This window comes from Hyla sarda, chromosome 2 (genome assembly GCF_029499605.1).
Source record: "Hyla sarda isolate aHylSar1 chromosome 2, aHylSar1.hap1, whole genome shotgun sequence".
Lineage (NCBI taxonomy): Eukaryota > Metazoa > Chordata > Amphibia > Anura > Hylidae > Hyla > Hyla sarda.
This window is the reverse complement of record NC_079190.1, coordinates 288,543,077-288,562,116: the sequence shown is the minus strand read 5'-3', so window position 1 is coordinate 288,562,116 and position 19,040 is coordinate 288,543,077. Positions and strand designations below refer to the sequence as shown.

Below are 19,040 nucleotides of genomic sequence, written 5' to 3'. Positions count from 1 at the left end.
TAATTCTATGGTAGGTAGCCACTTTGTGGTCACGAGGACTCCTAAAGGTACCAATACCAGTTCATACCAATATAATGTTTCAACTGTAATCCACAAATAACTTCTAGTTGGGAAATTGTAGGGGTTAGAATCCTAGAGAACTCATAGCAAAACAACTCAACAAGAGAACTGTAAAGTTTATGTTAATCTTATTTTTTTTTTAAGAATTTAAGGTGATTTTTTTTATATTATCTTATTATGTATATTTTAAAATAATCCTGAAATCTTATCATTTTAATTTTGGCCACTAGACATAAAACTAAGTTGAGACTTCTTGTTCTTTACTGATCACTTCCCAGCATTAATCCGACTGGCATAGCTCTTCAGACTCTGTGTCTGAACAAAAGGGATCATCTCCTGCAGCCTTTTGACCTGCACATACCTTCAGCAGAGGACTTTAAAGCTGTAATGTCTGACGTTCTTGAAATATCAGATTTGCAATAAGACTTTAATCAGGTAGCTGTGATAGTAGTTGCAAGAGGAACTTGATGACACAAGGAAGTATATTGCAAATTCTACAATCACTTCACAGGCTTCTTTTTCCTAAGATTTATTGCAACCTTGACGGTTTTGACAGTACGGGGCACAGAAAAATATGCATGTTAAGGCATAGGTATACTGAGCATTTTGACCCAAAACTTCACAGCAGATATGCAGTGCAAAAATGTCAATCTCTTCTGAGATAGGCCATTTTGGTATCCAATATATTGAGCCCCACTTGAGACACTTGCCTGACAGTTTGGTGCCTGGGCACACAGCAGAGCTCATAAGTGAAAAGAGAACCATTTGACTTTTGAAGTGAAGATTTTGCTATAATGGCTTTTGGGCACCTTATTTCATTTGTAAAGCCTATTAGGTAGCTTTAGAATTCAAGCCCCCCAAGTAATTACTAATTTTACAAACCAAACCTCACAATGCATTTGAGGTTGCAGTTCCTCATGGGTTAGCACAGCTCCCTTGCAACACTGGGTTAAAATCTTACTAATGGTAACTGTTAGGAATCATGGCAGGAGTACAGCAGGTGGTGGATTCTCTGGACCTGTGTGGATGGGGACTTGAGCAATGCCAGAGAGCGGGATCTAAGGTGCCACTGGTTTTCACCATAGCCTGCCGCAAAGCGGGATGGTCTTGCTGCGGCAGGTGGCACTCGTCCACGACTCGTCCACACAGGTAACTAGGGTGACGTGGCACAGATAGAGACAGGCAGGACATGGCGGGCAGGACGTGGCTGGCAGGGCAGAAGGACAAGGCAGGAACACAGATACAGGACAGGCCAGAACTAGGAACAGGTACACAGACTCGGGAACAGGACTTGACTCAGGCTAGGACAAACAAAGACTAAGACAGACAACCAAGACAGATGACCAAGATCCGGACCAGGGAACAGGGAGGAACAGATACTTATAGCTCAGGGAACAGGTGCAGACATTTAGACTAATAGGGTACTGGCCCTTTAAGAAACAGAGCTCCAGTGCGCGCGCACGCCCAAAGGGGCCAGAGGCACACATGCCGGCGCTGCAAGACATCAGGGAGCAAGGACACAGGACGGGCTGAGACGGGCTGAGACTCGCATGCGGGCTCATCCCGCACTACACAGCCCTGCCGACAGCGGGGACAGAAAGTGCTCATGGCCGGCAAGTCCGACCAGTCCATAGCATTCCAGGTTTCTCGTTCATGACACTACTTCAAACACCTATAGTCTGCCCAGAACATGTTTGCCGCCTGTGTTTGTGTACCCTCACGTAACCACAGCTTTCAACATCTTTAATAGCTTGGTCAGAAGAGCCTAGGATGGCGAGCAGTTTGTCAAAATGACTATGTGGCTTCTCTCAGTCCAATAATGCACCCTCTCTCAAAGTCTTTCAACTGTCAAAATGTCTTTGATTGCATCGTAGAGGCATTTCTAGCAGTGAACATTCTCTCACCAAGAGGTACATTTGCCATTAGTAGCCTCTGAAAGCCTTGGGGCAGAAGGGGAAGAACCTGTACACCCTCTTTGGGCAAGACCTAGGGTCTAATCAGACCACACCTGTAAAAATTTAATAGTTTCTATGACACCCACACACATACTGGAACAAGTATTTAATACATAGGTTTCTGTAGAAGTTTGTAAAAGGTTACAAAAAACCCCATCTGAAAAACTTTTAGATATCTTGAAGAATCTCAGTATAAAGTAGGAGCACTCCCAAAAAAAAAATTCAATATTCTCTCTTTAAGACTTTTGATTTTCTGCTATTTTTTTTATTTCTTTTTAGAAAACAGCAGCTGTGTCTCCAAAAAAGAATATACCCATGAATTCTGTACAGTATTAAACAGAAGTCCTATGTGTGCAGGTGAAAGGCCCAATGAAGAAAGGGGCAATGCTTTGGAAAACAGATCAAGTACGTACGTAGAAATCAGTTGCATTTAATTATTGTGTGTAAATTAATTTGTATTCCTTTATTTTGTATTTATGTTGGCAAAACTATGAAGCGCAAAACATGATAAATGCAGATAGATATTTATTCAATGTGTGGATATAGGCAGATGTGTAGATATAGTTCTCTCTTGTACCCATATATTGGTGTGCACATATCTTTTTCCTGTTTTTTTTTTTCTTCCCTTGGTTTGATTGATATAAATCTGTTGTATGCTGTATTTGTGTACTGCTATGCCAATGTAATGTATGGTAACTCATTTTCCACAAACACACACACAGACACGTTGGGGGACATTTATCAATGTTTGCTTATGTATTCCTTTTTTTAGTTATTTTTTTCTTACTATTTTTTTGCTTATGTGCAACTTATTTATCAACTGCTTTCAGCCTGTTGATAAATTTCTGTGGTAGTGGCTTTTTCTGCTCCATGTCTGAGCTGGAGTAAATTTAGTAGCTTTTTTCATGCAATGCGACTTTTTTGCGACTTTCGCACTTGATAAATCTCTGACCACTGCAAGGCAAAAATCACTTTTTGCTTTGGTAAGTAAGATTTTTATTTTTTGCTTAGGACACTTAAAAAGCAAAAAGTCTCAGAAAAAAGAGCGTAGGCGCATGTGCGACAATTTTGCGACAATTTTAAGCAAGAAAAAACTACTAAATGCTTTGATAAATGTCCCCCATTGAGTTTGGTATAGATTTTTCATAGCTAGCACCACCATATGGGTTGGTTAGTGTTCAGAATATAGTACCAAGGCAAGTAATATTCCAATAAAGCATTATTAAAGCCCTGAAAGGTCTCTACTGAGTTATAGAGTATGAAGTGAAAAATGTATGAAATAAGGAGTAATCAAGGGCAAGAGAGACAGATAACAAGTTAGTTGCCAAGGCCTAACCTGGGTCTCATGGGATCCATTCAAGTTCCTGAAAGGATCCACAGTAGCTACCCAATGTACCAGCTTTGCACTGACCTGAGTGACATTGTTTTGTTGCGGCATTTGAGAGGAAGACCAGCGTCACACTTTTATTAGCCTGAGATGGTAATAGTTTGTCAAGGACCTCTTAGCAATACAAAACTTAAGTGGGCCTCTGATCGGGTTCAGACTGCTTCTACCAGCAGGAGCCAACCGGTCTAGTGGCTTTGCAAGGGTTAAAGGAGTACTCCATTGGAAAACATTTTTTTTTTTAAATCAACCGGTGCCAGAAAGTTAAACAGATTTGTAAATTACTTCCATTTAAAAATCTTAATCCTTCTAGTACTTATCAGCTGCTGTATAATACAGAGGGAGTTCTATTCTTTTTGAATTTCTTTTCAGTCTGATCACAGTGCTCTCTGCTGACACATCTGTCCATTTTAGGAACTGTCCAATAGTAGGAGCAAATCCCCATAGCAAACCTCTCTTGCTCTGGACAGTTCCTAAAATTGACAGAGGTGTCAGCAGAGAGCACTGTGGTCAGGCAGAAAGGAAATTCAAAAAGAAAAGAACTTCCTGTGGATCATAAAAGCAGCTGATAAGTACTGAAAGGATTAAGATTTTTCAACAGAAGTTATTTACAAATCTGTTTAACTTTCTGACACCAGTTCATTTAAAAGAAAATGTTTTCCAGTGGAGTACCCCTTTAAGGCAAGGAATGTTGGAGAAGAAGGTGCCAAATGAAAAAAGAAAAGCTGGTAAGGGAGTTGTAGGGACAGGCTTCCTTATCTCTACAAATGATATTTTATTCTTAAACACTGTGACATTTTAGAAAAATCATGATTTCATAACCTTTCAGGAACAGGGCTACAAGTCACTGGAAATTCCCTGCTCCTAATTCTTAAGAGATCTCTCCATATACCTAACTAGGGGATTATCCAGTTGGGACTGCCCCAGTGACTCAAAGCCCTGCAGTTTTTTTTGTAAGGCTATGTTTCCACAACAACTCAAAAAGTCTTATTAAAAAAAGAAAAAAAAAAGAGAAAAGAAAATATTAGATGAAGTAGTTTTTAGACTTTTTTTTTGTATTTGGGTTGTTTTTTGCCCGTTTATTTGTAGACATTTGTTAGGTAAAGCCATAGACCAAAAAGCATCAAAATATGTGTCAAATTATGTGCTGCAATATAAAGGAGCCTGTCCATGGATCGAAGAACAAAAAAGAGAAAAGAGAACATATATGGGCACTCCTTGGTGTAGTAGGTTAGTGGAAAAATGGTAGGTAGCAGTAAAGGTAAAAAGTGCCCAACTTATGGATAGTGTTGAGCGGCATAGGCCATATTCGAATTCGCGAATATTCACGAATATATGGACGAATATTCGTCATATATTCGCGAATATTCGCATATTCGTTATATCCTCGTTTTATTTTCGCGTATACGAAAATCCGCGTATGCGAAAATTTACATATGTGGAAATTCGCATATACGAAAATTAGCATAATTAGCTAATTTTTCGCATATGCGAATTTTCGCACGCCAGTCTCACACAGTAGTATTACAGCCTTCTTTACACCACACAACCTGGAAGCAGAGAGGGATGATCACTGTGATGTGTACTGTGAAGAAAAAAAAAACAAAAACGAATATTCGTAATTACGAATATATAGCGCTATATTCGCGAAATTCGCGAATTCGCGAATAATATTCGAATTGCGAATATTCGCGAGCAACACTACTTATGGAGTTGAACAAAGAGTTCAACACCTGTGATCGCATATGTAGTGTGCCAAATGCCACTATCCACGGCTGCTGGACTACGTCCCGGCTGATGATCAAAGATCATCGGAGAACCAGCCTGTCGACGGACCTCCGCAGGAGAACTAGGAGAAAAGGGGACTTGCTGTAAGCGCTATGCAGCTAAGTGGCGGTGTATTTAAAAGACTATTTATTGTTTATAACCATACAGACAACGCATTTCGAGGAGTGTACCCTCCTCTTCTTCAGGTCATGTGGAGGTCTGTCAAAACACGCTGTCCGATCTGAGCAGTATAAATATCCTGAGTAGTTCCCTTTAAAATCTGACCATAGGCAACATCTGCATATAGTTTGTGCGTTGTCCATATGTCCATGTGTTTTCTCTCTGTGTTTCCTTTCACACTCCCAAAACATACTGTTAGGTTAATTGACTTCTTATGAAATTATCCCAAGTTAGTGTATATGTGTAACAGGGAAGCTAGATGTCAGCCCAAATGGGGACAAGGATTGATGTTAAAGGTGACAATGTCTGTACAGCACTGCAGAATACATTGGAACTCTACAATCATCATAAAGGAGAGCATTAAAGATAACCTGTCAGGTCCCTGATGCCTCAAACACCAGGTGAGGGGAGGAGAATGGAGTCAGGGCATTTTCCGGCTGTCAATAAAGTATGACACAGTGTGAGGAGGGCATGGTTGGCGTGAATGGATTTGTTGTATTCACTCTCTGTGACTAAATTGCAGTCAATTGCATACTTTGCGTGCCACTCAATCTTATTTTTTGGCTGTCTTTAGCATCACATAGAGCATAAGGGGATAGCCTCAGAATGCTGTTTTCCTCAGCTGTCAAGGGGCCTGTTTGTGAGGCTTTGGGGACCTGACAGGTTCTGTTTCAAAGGGTTTGAAATATATCATTCCTTGTATTTGCATCTGACAGCTCATTTACTTTCAGCATAAAAAGGTATTTCATTTAAATGTCTTATTGTAAATTGTATATTGTAAACAATATCAAAAAGCACAGCATGCCATATTATACGTGAGCTTATCGGCATGTGGCCCACATTGGTAAGCCCACATATATCTTTATCCTATTTTGAGAGGATGGTAATGTATACCTGAAGCTTAGGGCCTGATGTGAATAACCCCTTTGTGCTTTGGGGATAAAAGGTTTCTAAAAGATGTATAAAAACGTGGATTTAAAAGGACCTAATAGGGCTACCTAACCTTTTTTTAACTTGTTTTTCTTGTTCAAGCATCATTTCCTGAAAACAGGTTAGCAGAGCCAGAGGAGGTGTCCCCTGAAGGTGAGTTGCTATGTCTGTAATTTTCTCAGCTATAAGCTAAGAGATAATATGTCTTTGCTCAAAAGACAAATATTAAGTCTCAAGAATGGTATTGGATTCTGTCATAGTAAAGTCCCATTTAGCTGGGACCAGATGCATTAGTCTTCTAGTAAGGGAGTTACTCTTTACAGTAGCACACTGCTTTAACTAATAGAGAGAAGCTATGAAACTCTTGGATGCAGTAAGAATGTACAGGAGCCGGAAGCCTTCTGCAGCAGAATAGTGGGAGATTCAAGAGAAAGATCACTGGATGAATCCCAGCATCCAGCACCCTAACATGAAGAGCCTTCACTTCTTTCTGAAAGCAGAATATTAATGGACACTCCCAAAACACAGTATTTCTACAGGATGTTCAGCTTCTATGAGAGAACTGAGGAAGCAACTTGTGGTGTATGGTACCAGTGCATCAAAATCTTGAATTGATTTCATTCATATGTGACACATATGTCCGCCAGAGGAGAGACTAACATTTTATAAAAATCCATAATCAGCCCGCACGTGGAGGGGTTTTGTCTGTAAAAATATTCATAAGGGGTAGGTTTTGAGAAAAACAATGTCATGGTAAAGGGATTTGGCTAGTCTTACGATTTGTTGATAGAAAGAGGGTACATTGTAGCTGTAATGATCGCACTGTATCAGTCACATATTGTGAAGAAAGGAAAAATTTGGCGGATGCAGGTTCTACAATATCTGCAAAGTAGAACAGATGAGCATCAAACCATGGTTTGGTTGTGGCTGATGTTAGACTGTCTAAATGGTGGGTGAGGTCAAGGCAATACAATGGTTTCAGACATCCTGCTTAAGTGACATATGGCCTAGTAAAATTGAAGAAAGATGGGGGCACCAGGTGTCGAAAGAATAGACATGGAGTGAATTAGCTATCCATTTAACTTTTCTTTTAATATCTGTACCTGGAAATGTATGCCCAAAAGTAAAAGAAAAGTCTATGCCCAACAAAGTAAATGTAAATTGACAATAAGTAATTAAAAAAATATTGAGTGTAAATTGAGCAAATGACGATTGAAAATGTAGTAGACAACAAAAGTCTTTGTGTATTAGGTCGAGATAGGAGGATGAGAAATGAGGTCGAGATAGGAGGACAGGATATGTGGATGGGATATGAGGTTGAGATATGAGGGCAGAATATGAGGACGGAATATGAGAACGGGATAGGAGGTCGGGATAGGAGGTCGAGATAGGAGGATGGGATATGAGGTAGGGATATGAGGACAAGATAGGAAGATGGGATAGGAGGTCGAGATATGAGGTCAGGATATGAGGATGGAATATGAGGACAGTATATGAGGTCTAGATAGGAGGACTTAATAGGAGGTCGGGATATGAGGACGAGATATGAGGTCGAGATAGGAGGTCGGGATATGAGGACGGGATATGAGGTCGAGATAGGAGGTTGGGATATGAGGACGGGATATGAGGATGGAATATGAGGACAGGATATGAGGTCTAGATAGGAGGACTTAATAGGAGGTCGGGATATGAGGAACGGGATATGAGGTCGAGATAGGAGGTTGGGATATGAGGACGGGATATGAGGTTGAGATATGAGGACAGAATAGGAGGTTAGGCTATGAGGTCGAGATATGAGGACGGGATATGAGGTTGAGATATGAAGACGGGATATGGGGTTGGGATATGACAACAATATATGAGGACGGAATATGAAGTCAAAAGCTTCCTCCTTTGTTCATTTTCCTCCCCCACAAGGATTAGGAAGGAAAAACCGGGCAACGCCGGATACTCAACTAGTTTACTATACAACAGCAGTGACATCACGGAGAATACAGTCTATCCATTACTTAGAGATCAACAGTGACATCACTGACAATGCAGTCTATCAAATTACTATAGACAAGCATGATATCACTGAGCATACAGCCTATCCATTCACTAGTGTTCCAAGGTGTAATCTCTGAGAATGTAGCCTATCCATTCACTATACAACAGCAGTTACATCACTGAGAATGCAGCCTATCCTTTCACTAGAGATCAGCAGTGACATCTCTCAGAATGTAACCTATCCATTCACTAGAGATCAGCAATGACATCACTGAGAATGTAACCTATTCATTCACTAGAGATCAGCAATGACATCACTGAGAATGTAACCTATCCATTCACTAGAGATCAGCAGTGACATCTCTGAGAATGTAACCTATCCATTCACTAGAGATCAGCAATGACATCACTGAGAATGTAACCTATCCATTCAGTAGAGATCAGCAATGACATCACAGATAATGTAACCTATCCATTCACTAGAGATCAGCAATGACATCACTGAGAATACAGTTTATTTATGCACTAGAGATTAGCAGTGACATTACTGAGAATACAGTCTACCCATTCACTAGAGATAAGCAATGACATCACTGATAATACAGTCTACCCATTCACTAGTGATCAGTGGTGACAACTCAGAATGCTGCCTATCCATTCACTAGTGTTCCATGGTTGCATATCTGAGAATGAAGCCTATCCATTCACTGGAGATCAGCGGTGACATCACTGAGAATGCAGCCTATACATTCACCACATTCACTAGAGATAAGCAGTGACATCACAGAGAATGCAGTCTATCCATTCACTAAAAAGCAAGGGTGACTTCACTAAGAATGCAGCCTATCTATTCACTAGAGATCAGAAAACAGCCTATCCATTCACTAGTGTTCCGTGGTTACATATCTGAGAATGCAGCCTATCCATTCACTGGAGATCAGCGGTAACATCACTGTGAATGCAGCCTATCCATTCACCACATTCACTAGAGATAAGCAGTGACATCACAGAGAATGCAGTCTATCCATTCACTAAAAAGCAAGGGTGACTTCACTAAGAATGCAGCCTATCTATTCACTAGAGATCAGAAAACAGCCTATCCATTCACTAGTGTTCCTCATCAACATTTCTGAGAATACAGCCTATCCATTTAATAGTGATGAGTGGTGACATTACTAAGAATATAGTTTATCTATTCACTAGAGATCAGCAGTTGCATCAGTTAGAATGTAGCCTATCCAATCCATTCACTAGACATCAGCAGTTACATCAGTTAGAATGTAGCCTATCCAACCCATTCACTAGACATCAGCAGTTACATCAGTTAGAATGTAGCCTATCCAATCCATTCACTAGACATCAGCAGTTGCATCAGTTAGAATGTAGCCTATCCAATCCATTCACTAGACATCAGCAGTTACATCATTTAGAATGTAGCCTATCCAATCCATTCACTAGACATCAGCAGTTACATCAGTTAGAATGTAGCCTATCCAACCCATTCACTAGAGATCAGCAGTTACATCAGTTATAATGTAGCCTATCCAATCCATTCACTAGACATCAGCAGTTACATCAGTTAAAATGTAGCCTATCCAATCCATTCACTAGAGGTCAGCAGTAACATCACTGAAAATACAGCCTATTCATTCACTAGTGTTCTGCAGTGACTTCTATAAGAATGTAGCCTATCCATTTGTTAGAGATCAGTGGTGACATCACTGAGAATGTAGCTTATCCATTCACTAGTGTCCAGCAGTGTTTTCTCTGACAATGTAACGTAACCATTCACTAGACAGCAGCGAAACATCTCTGACAATGTAGCCTATCCATTCACTAGAGATATGCATTGACATAACTGAGAATAAAGCCTATCCATTCACTAGAGATCAGCGGTGATATCACTGAAAATGCAGTCTATCCATTCACTAAAGAGCAAGGGTGACTTCACTATGAAGAAGCCTGGAACTACCACTTAAAAAACTAAACTTTTGATAAGTCGTAGAAACAAAAGGATTAGAAGCTGTGCTCAGTCATTTAGTTTACATTGAAATCTGCAGCAGAAAATCCTGCGCATCAAATCTGCCTACATGTGAACGTACCCATAAAGTGCAAAGTGCTATGTTGTGGCCCCTTATGGAACAAAACATTTCTACTTATTTTTAAAGCTGTCTTTCTTTTTTTGTATGCCAGAGAAACATATCAAAATTGTTGTTCAGCTGACCAAAACAAACGAGTTATGAGAAAAGTGCGCTAAGCTTGTTCTCTCCCAGCTCTGTGCCACATGACTGAGATAAACCTACAATATAAGTCAATGGGATTGTCTCAGTTGCTTGCAAAGAAAGCACACTTTTCTCCCTGCTTGTTCTAGTGAACTTTGGGGTCTGAACACCCAGACCTTGACCAACCAAGTCAAATGTGAAAAGTTTTTTGTAAGGTGACAAGTACACTTTGTTAATATATGTATTTCTCAATCTTTAGATTTTCCTGACTCAGCCACAGAGTCTCCTCCAGTTTTCCACACAGGCAGTTTCATCGGAGGAGGGGTCTTGGTGATACTGTTAGAAGCTGTTGGATACATAGCTCTTAGGTACTTACGTGGACCAGAAAGCGGCTACCAGACCATGTAAGACATTTTGTTTTATTACTGCAAACCAATATTTATAGAGTCCATGGTAGACTGTCAGGACAATATTTGTTGTGCTGCTGACTTATGTCCAGAAGCCTTAGATAACCTAGCTCACATTGTGCCCTCATTTAAAGGAGTTTTCTGTGACTTCAATAAACTAGGATTGCATTGACTTTTTTGCTGGTTGTATGTTCTATACAAATTTTCATTTTTTTCCCCAACACTTATTGTGTTCTCAGGCTGAGTCACATGACTTCTCTATCTGTTATTTCTTTATTTCCTGTGATGTCACGTTTGCTCTGACTTCCTGTTCCTTCCTGTAACAGTGATGTCACAGGATGAGTCATCAGATGGGTGGGGACAGGCATCCCTCCAAAATGCTGGCTGGAATTCCACATGTATTTTAGCCCAGCCCATTAAGTTGTGGCTTAACAGTGCAACAATAAGGGCAGCTTGATGTGGAGGAGACCAGGGGCTGGTAACTATGTTGTGGGTGGCATGTTGGCTTAGTAGATAGCACTGTCTCCTTGCAGAGTTGGAGTCCTGTGATAAAATCCCATCAAGGCCAACAGGAGTTTATATGTCCTCCTGTGTTTTATCCCATCACTCCAAAACAATTTGCAGTTTAGATTGTGAGCCCCATTGATGACAAAGACCAATTTGAGTGCTTTACAACAGTGTGGAATAAGTTGGTGCCATATAAATAAAGGAATTAATATTGTATTGTAAACATCTAAAGTGGCAGGGCAGTGCTGCCCCTGAAACAAGAAATCTCAGCACTGCACCACCCAATTTTGCCTTTACCCCCATCACAAACCTGAAGCCTTGACCACAGCAGGAGATCATGCAGGAAAGAAAGTACAGTCTGGCGAAGTAGCACTGTTCTCTTTCATGCAGTGCTACCCTTGTCTGTAATATGTAGAGGGGATAGGCTACTTCATATCACCATTTTATCTATATGCACTTACATAAAGAAAACTCTTGCCCTTGAACTCAAAACCTCAGTGCTACAAGGCAACAGTACTAACCACTAAACCACTACACCATTGACATGCTTTTATTCTAAAACAGAGTCCTATAATTTTCTATTGTATTGGAAAAAAAAGAAAAAAAATATATATATTTTGAGAGAGAAAGATTTGAACCTAGAACCCTGGCTCTGCAAGTGAACAGTGCCATTGACTGAGCCACCATGCTGTCCTACAAACAGACACTTGGGGTAACAGAGTCAGGTATTTCCTTGCCTTGGGGTAGAGTAGACAGAGCTACATTTTTTGAGAAGGGTGTGGAGCAACCCAGGGGGGGGGGGGGTATATGCTGGGACCTGTAGTGCTACTCAGATGTCACTAGTGGTTATGTCACTGGTGCTAGAGTAGTGCTGCAGTCCCATGTATCTCTCCTAGGTGTGCAAAGCTTTTGTCAATGGAGGGCCCGGATTGGGTGGTAGTGTAGAGGGATCTTCTGGGAACATTTTAGTTTACTGTATGGAAGTCAGGATGCCTTTGGTGGTTGTGGATGCAGAATAAATAAACACAGGGAGGCGAGGAGATGGTGCAACCAAATTTTACTTAAAGTAACTTCAAATGGTACAGTACAGCAAATAGTTCAATAAACAACTCTCAGGCTGCTGGCAATGCACAGGCTACTAGTGTGCGGAGAGGAGAGATTGCTGCTTCAGTGTGTCAGTTAATTACATTTTACTTTGAAATATACTTGGTTGTTAAGGAGCTTTGGACTCATCATTCGGGTGTATCCCAGGACTTCTCTTGGTCCCTATTTTAGTGTAAAGCCTGGCTTGGTAGACTCTGGATTGTAGAAAGGAATATGACTTGTGGGGTTCTCTAGAGCAAACTCAAATAGTACTCACTGGCCTACTTGAATTGGCCTTGCTGAGATGCTTCATTCTGGTGCATCCAGGTGAGTATCCCTGGCTTTGGGTAAAAGGCATCCAGTTTCCAGTTTAGTCCTCAACTAGTTCTGTTTGTGGCCACCCTGGCAGCGGAACTTGGCTAAGATAAGGTGTGCAGCTTCTTTCCTTCTCTCTCTGTGTGATCTCAACTCAACAACCCTCAGGACAGGTGACTAGGATTTTTTATAGACCCCGATTCACATGTACCTGACCTGTGCTTGGAATAAAGTGAACCAGACAGTTCCTTCCACTTTCTGTCAAAAAACACTACTCTACAGTTTGACCAGTAGATAGCACTGTTATGTAACATTTGTGAACTTAAAGGGGTACTCCGGTGGGAAACATTTTTTTTTTAATCAACTGGTGCCAGAAAGTTAAACAGATTTGTAAATTACTTCTATTTAAAAATCTTAATTCTTCCAGTACTTATCAGCTGCTGTATGCTCCACAGGAAGTTCTTTTCTTTTTGAATTATGTTTCAGTCTGACCAGAGTGCTCTCTGCTGACACCTCTGTGGTCAGACAGAAAGAATATAAAAATTAAAAAAAAGAACTTCCTCTGTAGTATACAGCAGTTGATAAGTACTGGAAGGATTAATATATTTAAAGGGAAGTAATTTACAAATCTGTTTAACTTTCTGGCACCAGAATTTAAATTGATCCTGCAGCAAATGTCTGTAGTGTGATGAAGGAACCCTTGGATTGCCTTGCTGTTACTGCTGGAGTGGGAAAGCCATACATATAACCAGAGATACAGCATTAGGGTCTCCCATAGAGCTACATGGAGGGGCGTGTCATTCACCAGTTTGTTCGGTAGTTGACAGTATTGATGGGGTGCCAGACAGGAGATTTTTTTTTATTAAGATCAACAATTTAACAAATTGACATTATTATAAACTTGTATAGCAGAAACAGCTTTCGGCACAGCTACTACTCCAAAGTATAATGCATATAAGAACCAGGTGTAGGTATTCGTACCAAACGCAGGGTGCTCAGCCTGGACAGTAACAATATTCAAGATGCAAGAAGTGTAGAAATGGAAGGCGGCACTCACCAGGTTCAAGGTAGCAAATCTTTTTTATTCAATGCAAAAACGGTGCAGAGTCATACATAAAATACAGGAACACAGGGACACCGGGTGACCCAGAGTGGTGGTCACAGCTGTATGGTGCCTCCGCACTTCATCAGACCGTCACGTCCACTGGAGGCTCACCTGTTAAATACCTGTTCAGATAGACCTAGAGCGCTGCTGCAAACCGAGGTTTGTTGGATTATGCGCACTAATGCGCAAAGTAACCACGGTTTAAATGATAAACTAGACTTGAGTATCTTAATATGATTAATCAATGTACCACAGTGTTTTGTACCCAGTTTGTTTATTTTATTCTTTTAATATGTATTTGTCCTTATATGTATTCACGCATGAGCACTGAGTTGCAGGAATGACCAGGTATTTACCAGGTGAGCCTCCAGTGGACGTGACGGTCCGATGTAGTGTGGAGGCACGATACAGCTGTGACCGCGCTGGGTCACCCGGCGTCCCTGTCTTCCTGTATTTTATGTATGACACTGCACCGTATTTGCATTGAATAAAGAATATTCGCTACCTTAAACCTGGTGAGTGCCACCTTCCATTTCTACGTTTTTTTACATTATTAAAATATGATTACTGAGTTATGCCTTATGTCCTTGTCTTCTCTTGTTTTGGCAGGGAGGAAACTCCTCAATAAGACATCCTTACTTATCATCTGATCTGGGCACTTCTTACTCACTCAAGAGAGGAAACCTTTTGGTAATATGGTGGACAGCAGAAGACACAGTATTACTACGTGCTTACTATAAAATGTGTTTTTTGTTTTTTGCATTTTTCAGTATATCACTTCACAAGGTGACTATAATGTAGCTTTAGTTTTAGTTCCTTTTCAATAGAGCCTTTGTTGCTTCGGATCCACATGCCACACCCAGAGCTACTAGTCATCGGTTATCAATATATGGATCCTTGGTATATAACAATTAATTAGAGTAAACAGGTTTTCTCTCTCAAGGATCCATATATCGATTAGATTATTATTTTTTTTGTAGCTCTGCAGGCTTTGCAAGAACATTTTTACAATGTTCAGTAGAATTTGCTGTATGGTAAGTGTTATAGGGCTATTCCCATTTCAAGTTGGTATGTCCTATCCATAGGATCAAACTGATTTGTGAGGCACAGAATGCTGGACCCCATCGATCCCGAGAATGGGGACAAAATTGTCCCTTGAAAGTATGGTGCACACCATGTGTGAGTGGCCAGCATTAAATGGAGCGCTTAAAGCCACCATTTATTCCAATGAGAATTTTGTCCCCATTCTGGGGATCCACAGGGGACCCAGCGGTCAGCCCACGTCAATCAGCTTGATTTTCCCTATCCTGTGGATACAAGTTAATAATTTGGGTTGGATATACCAGTAATGCATGATAAGTAAAACACCATTCTGGACCTTTATCAATATCTAAAATTATAAAGCTCCCAAACCATTTTACGACTTCTCAGACAAAACCTAAACATTGATCTCTTGCTGTCACAGACAGTTTTGGCCTAAATTGGCATTGCCTTATTTTCAAATCGGACATGTGTCCCTTTATGTGGGATTAACATACTAAAGCCTTCTGGTACTTTCTAAGGAATCTGAAAAAAAACTTTATGGTTTTGTTATAGTAACCCTTCACAGTGATGGCAAGCTGACTTTTTATGTAGTTGCACTGCAGTTTTTATGGCAGCCTAAGGCTACTGTCTTACACAACAGTTTTGGAGCCAAAGCCAGAAGTGGATCCAACTGGAATATGAAGTATAAGTCCATCGCTTATATTTCTCATTCCTTTTTGATTCACTCTTAGTTTTGGTTCCAAAACTATGGTGGCAGTTTAAAAAAAAACTACCTTGTGTGACAGCAGCCAATAGGGTGCATTCAGTTTGTGTGCCCTGGGCAGCACAAGCTGTAAATACAGTCCTGTCTGAGAACAGCTTACTATAGAGTTTATTACTTATATGGTTTCATGCAGCTGGTGTCCTAAAATCTTTGCTTACCCCACAAACCTTCCACTGGCACTGGTTGATGATATTTTTCTCTGAATATATAGTATAGATAGGAAGCTGTCAGTCAGTGGATGGTGGGAAGGGAGTAGTTGTTGGGGAATATCCAGGACTATTGTGAGTATACATCATTAGCAGGACTACAAAGAAAAAAATTATGGGGCAGCATAAAGAGGCTCCATAGAGTTGCAGTACAACATTACACACATGTATGAGTAAATTTAGGCTGTTGTTTAGTTTTTTTCATTATTGACCATTTTTGATTTTCTCCTTTTTTGTCCCACATTCAGTATCTTAAATCACCTAGACTTCTTTTTACAGTTTAGATCCTGTTTCTATTTTCTGATTTTAAATATTATTTCATTTTAGTAAACCACTATAGGGGCAGCAGTTTTGCCTGAGCTGCTTTTACAGCATTTCCTTTTTAGCAAAGCCCATGTATATAGGGAAAAGAGACTGTATGGGATCCTATTAACTCTTATTGTGAGAGTTTTCTAGGCATGTTCTGTGACCTGTGCAGACATCAGTGTTTTCATCGACTATTGTGAATGGTCAGATCCAGACTTATCCATATACTGGTGTCACGGTAACTCTGCCAGTGATGATATAGAGGAGACTGCTAAAAAGTTAGATTTTCATAACAAGAAGTGGCAGCTTATTTTGAGGCTTTCTGGCCCAAATAAAAATACTAAAATGGAAAATTAGAAAATGCATCACCGAGAATTCTTAGAAAATAAGCGTAACATAAAAACGTCATTTTCTAATAACACATTTCCTTTAAATGGTGTATGAGTAAACTGCACCTTTCCTGGAGCTGATGATGGTTACCAAACGGAAAAAAAACAACTTTTTTTATTCTCAGCCAAGTGTCAAGGAGGTGGGGCCAAGCTGCTGAGGTGCCAGAGCCTGCCATGCCTCCTTGCTTGCTCTTACTTCCCAGCACCTCTTTGATTGATGTAAAGAGCCCTATATGTCAGTCAAGAAGGGGCTTGGAAATGAGGGCAAGCGAGAAGTTGTGCCAGACTCTTGAGCAACTTAGCCCCACCTCCTTGATAGTCGGCTGAAAAATAAAAAGGCAATTTAATACGTTTGGCAACCACTATCAGCTCCAGAATAGATATAGTTTGCTTTTATACCCTAACAGCAATCCACTGGTGTCTGCAGCTCTTAGTAGCAACTAGAGCTGACAGATTTGCTTTAAAGGGATGGCTACCTTATACATGTTTATTAATACAGCACTACAGTGATTATGATCGGTGACTTACATTTACAGTGAGGCTTCCCTGTGGCCCCATTCTCACGCATAATTCCAGGCTGTTCCTGCTTGGTCCCCCGTCCCTGTTGGCGACCGGACAGCTGTTGAACTGAATCTGCAATAGAGGACCTGAACAAAACCCTTGATGCAGATGTGAACCTAGACATAGGAAAAAGCAAAGAGCATCTAACATCCATGTATACTTTAGGTTTCTTTGACACTTTGGTCACTGTTGGGTGCAACAGAAAAAGTATAGAAGTGGACTGAAATTTTTTTATTGTTGCATTACTGTAGGGGCCAGTGGGACTAGCGTAGGAGAGGACAGCCAACAGTTGATCTCTGGTTTACTGTAGGGATCCAGTAATCAATGAAGGGACAGTGGGTGATATAGGAGCAAATCTTTACTACCATTCCCACACTCCAGCTTCTGACAGTGCTCTTTGTGATCCCAGTGCTGTCACTGTTTCATTTGATATGGTAACATTTTAATGTTATGATGTAACTGTATGTTGAGGTATGGGAAGCGCTGACAATCCTTATACAGTTATGTTGTATTGTGTGTTTTTTTTTTTTTTGGGGGGGGGGGGGGGTTGATATCAGTGCTGCTTTGCCTAGAGTGCTGTGTGACAATGTGATGAAAAATGGAAAAGACAATTTGGAGCATAAAGACCTTGTGATCTCCTGATGTGTGACATCATGACAGATACATTTTAGTTGTATTATATTTTAAATGACAAGGCATTAGTTATTGAGAAAGGATGGCTCATGAATTTCCTTACCTTAGCAGAAGTCAGTTTAGGATATATGACATAACAAGCTGGCTATCTACTTGTATGTTTGCTTTTCTATTTAATGTTTGTTTCATCTCCTATCCCCAAACATTCCATAAACATAATGTCTTATGTGTTTCAACTTCTATAAATAAAAGGTTTGAATCTATTTTCTTTAATTTTGTATTGTATTGTTTTTTTTTTATATTTCTGGGGTTTTTATTAATATCTGTGTCAAAATACTGCTTAGCAAAAGAGGATGCAAATATGTTTTATCCTGGTGCCTGTTCTTTTTTTCTTTTTTTTTACAACCTTTTTTTTTTTCAAGTACAAAACAACATAAATATATTCCATATATATAATATAAAAAAAAAAACCATAAAGTTACACCACAGTGCCCAACTCCCATTAAATTGCTTCATTTTCTTTTTTGATTTTATTGCCAAACACTTTTCATATTGCTTCACTCTTTCTATTTGATTTAACCAGTGCTGTAAATCACGGGGATTTGGTGCAAACCATGACTTTAAAATCAAATGTTTTGCTAACATAAAAATTCTTAAAAACAAACCATTCAATGGACTTTGCTCAATAAATTCCTCCAATATTGCCATTCGCATTGATATTTCCAATTTGTTATTCAGATAATTCCCTATCTTGCACCAAAATTTCTCAATCTTACTACATTTCCATATCAGATGGGAGCATTTTGCATCACACTCACTACATTGAGGACATGTGGAGTCCTCCCTAAATGTTGCCATCCATAGGAATAATGGAGAATAATACAGTTGATACACCACTCTGAACTGCTGGAATTGCAATCTCTTGTTACTTGAACAATTGTTAACATGTTTTCATATTATATTCCATGCTACTTCATCCACTTCCCCTATCTCTTGTTTCCACTTAATACGAATTTTATTTAGAAAATTTCTTTGAGTCTCCCCTATTAAATTCTTATATAAAAATGTCACCACTTTAGTGCCCTCTACATCCTTACTTAATTTTGTGAATAGTGTGTGTGATTTCACAATAAGATTATTTTTTTTAACCTGTTTCTTTCACTTGAAAAAACAAAACTTCATACCTTCACTCAACCCAAATACCTTTTTCATTTCTTCAAAAGTGATCAATACC

The 19,040-nt window shown here is 39.9% G+C and overlaps 1 protein-coding gene across 1 annotated transcript in view; it reads left to right on the top strand.

Annotated features, from left to right (window-relative positions):
• Window positions 1-18,052, top strand: part of CD164L2 (CD164 molecule like 2) — a 59,594-nt gene extending 41,542 nt beyond the window's left edge. Inside the window, exons 3-6 of the mRNA XM_056557398.1 lie at window positions 2,295-2,420; window positions 6,379-6,429; window positions 10,747-10,891; window positions 14,514-18,052. Coding sequence (XP_056413373.1) covers window positions 2,295-2,420; window positions 6,379-6,429; window positions 10,747-10,891; window positions 14,514-14,532 — 341 coding nt within the window. The 3' untranslated portion in view covers window positions 14,533-18,052. The remainder of the gene's footprint in view (window positions 1-2,294; window positions 2,421-6,378; window positions 6,430-10,746; window positions 10,892-14,513) is intronic.
• The last annotated feature ends 988 nt before the right edge of the window (window positions 18,053-19,040 follow it).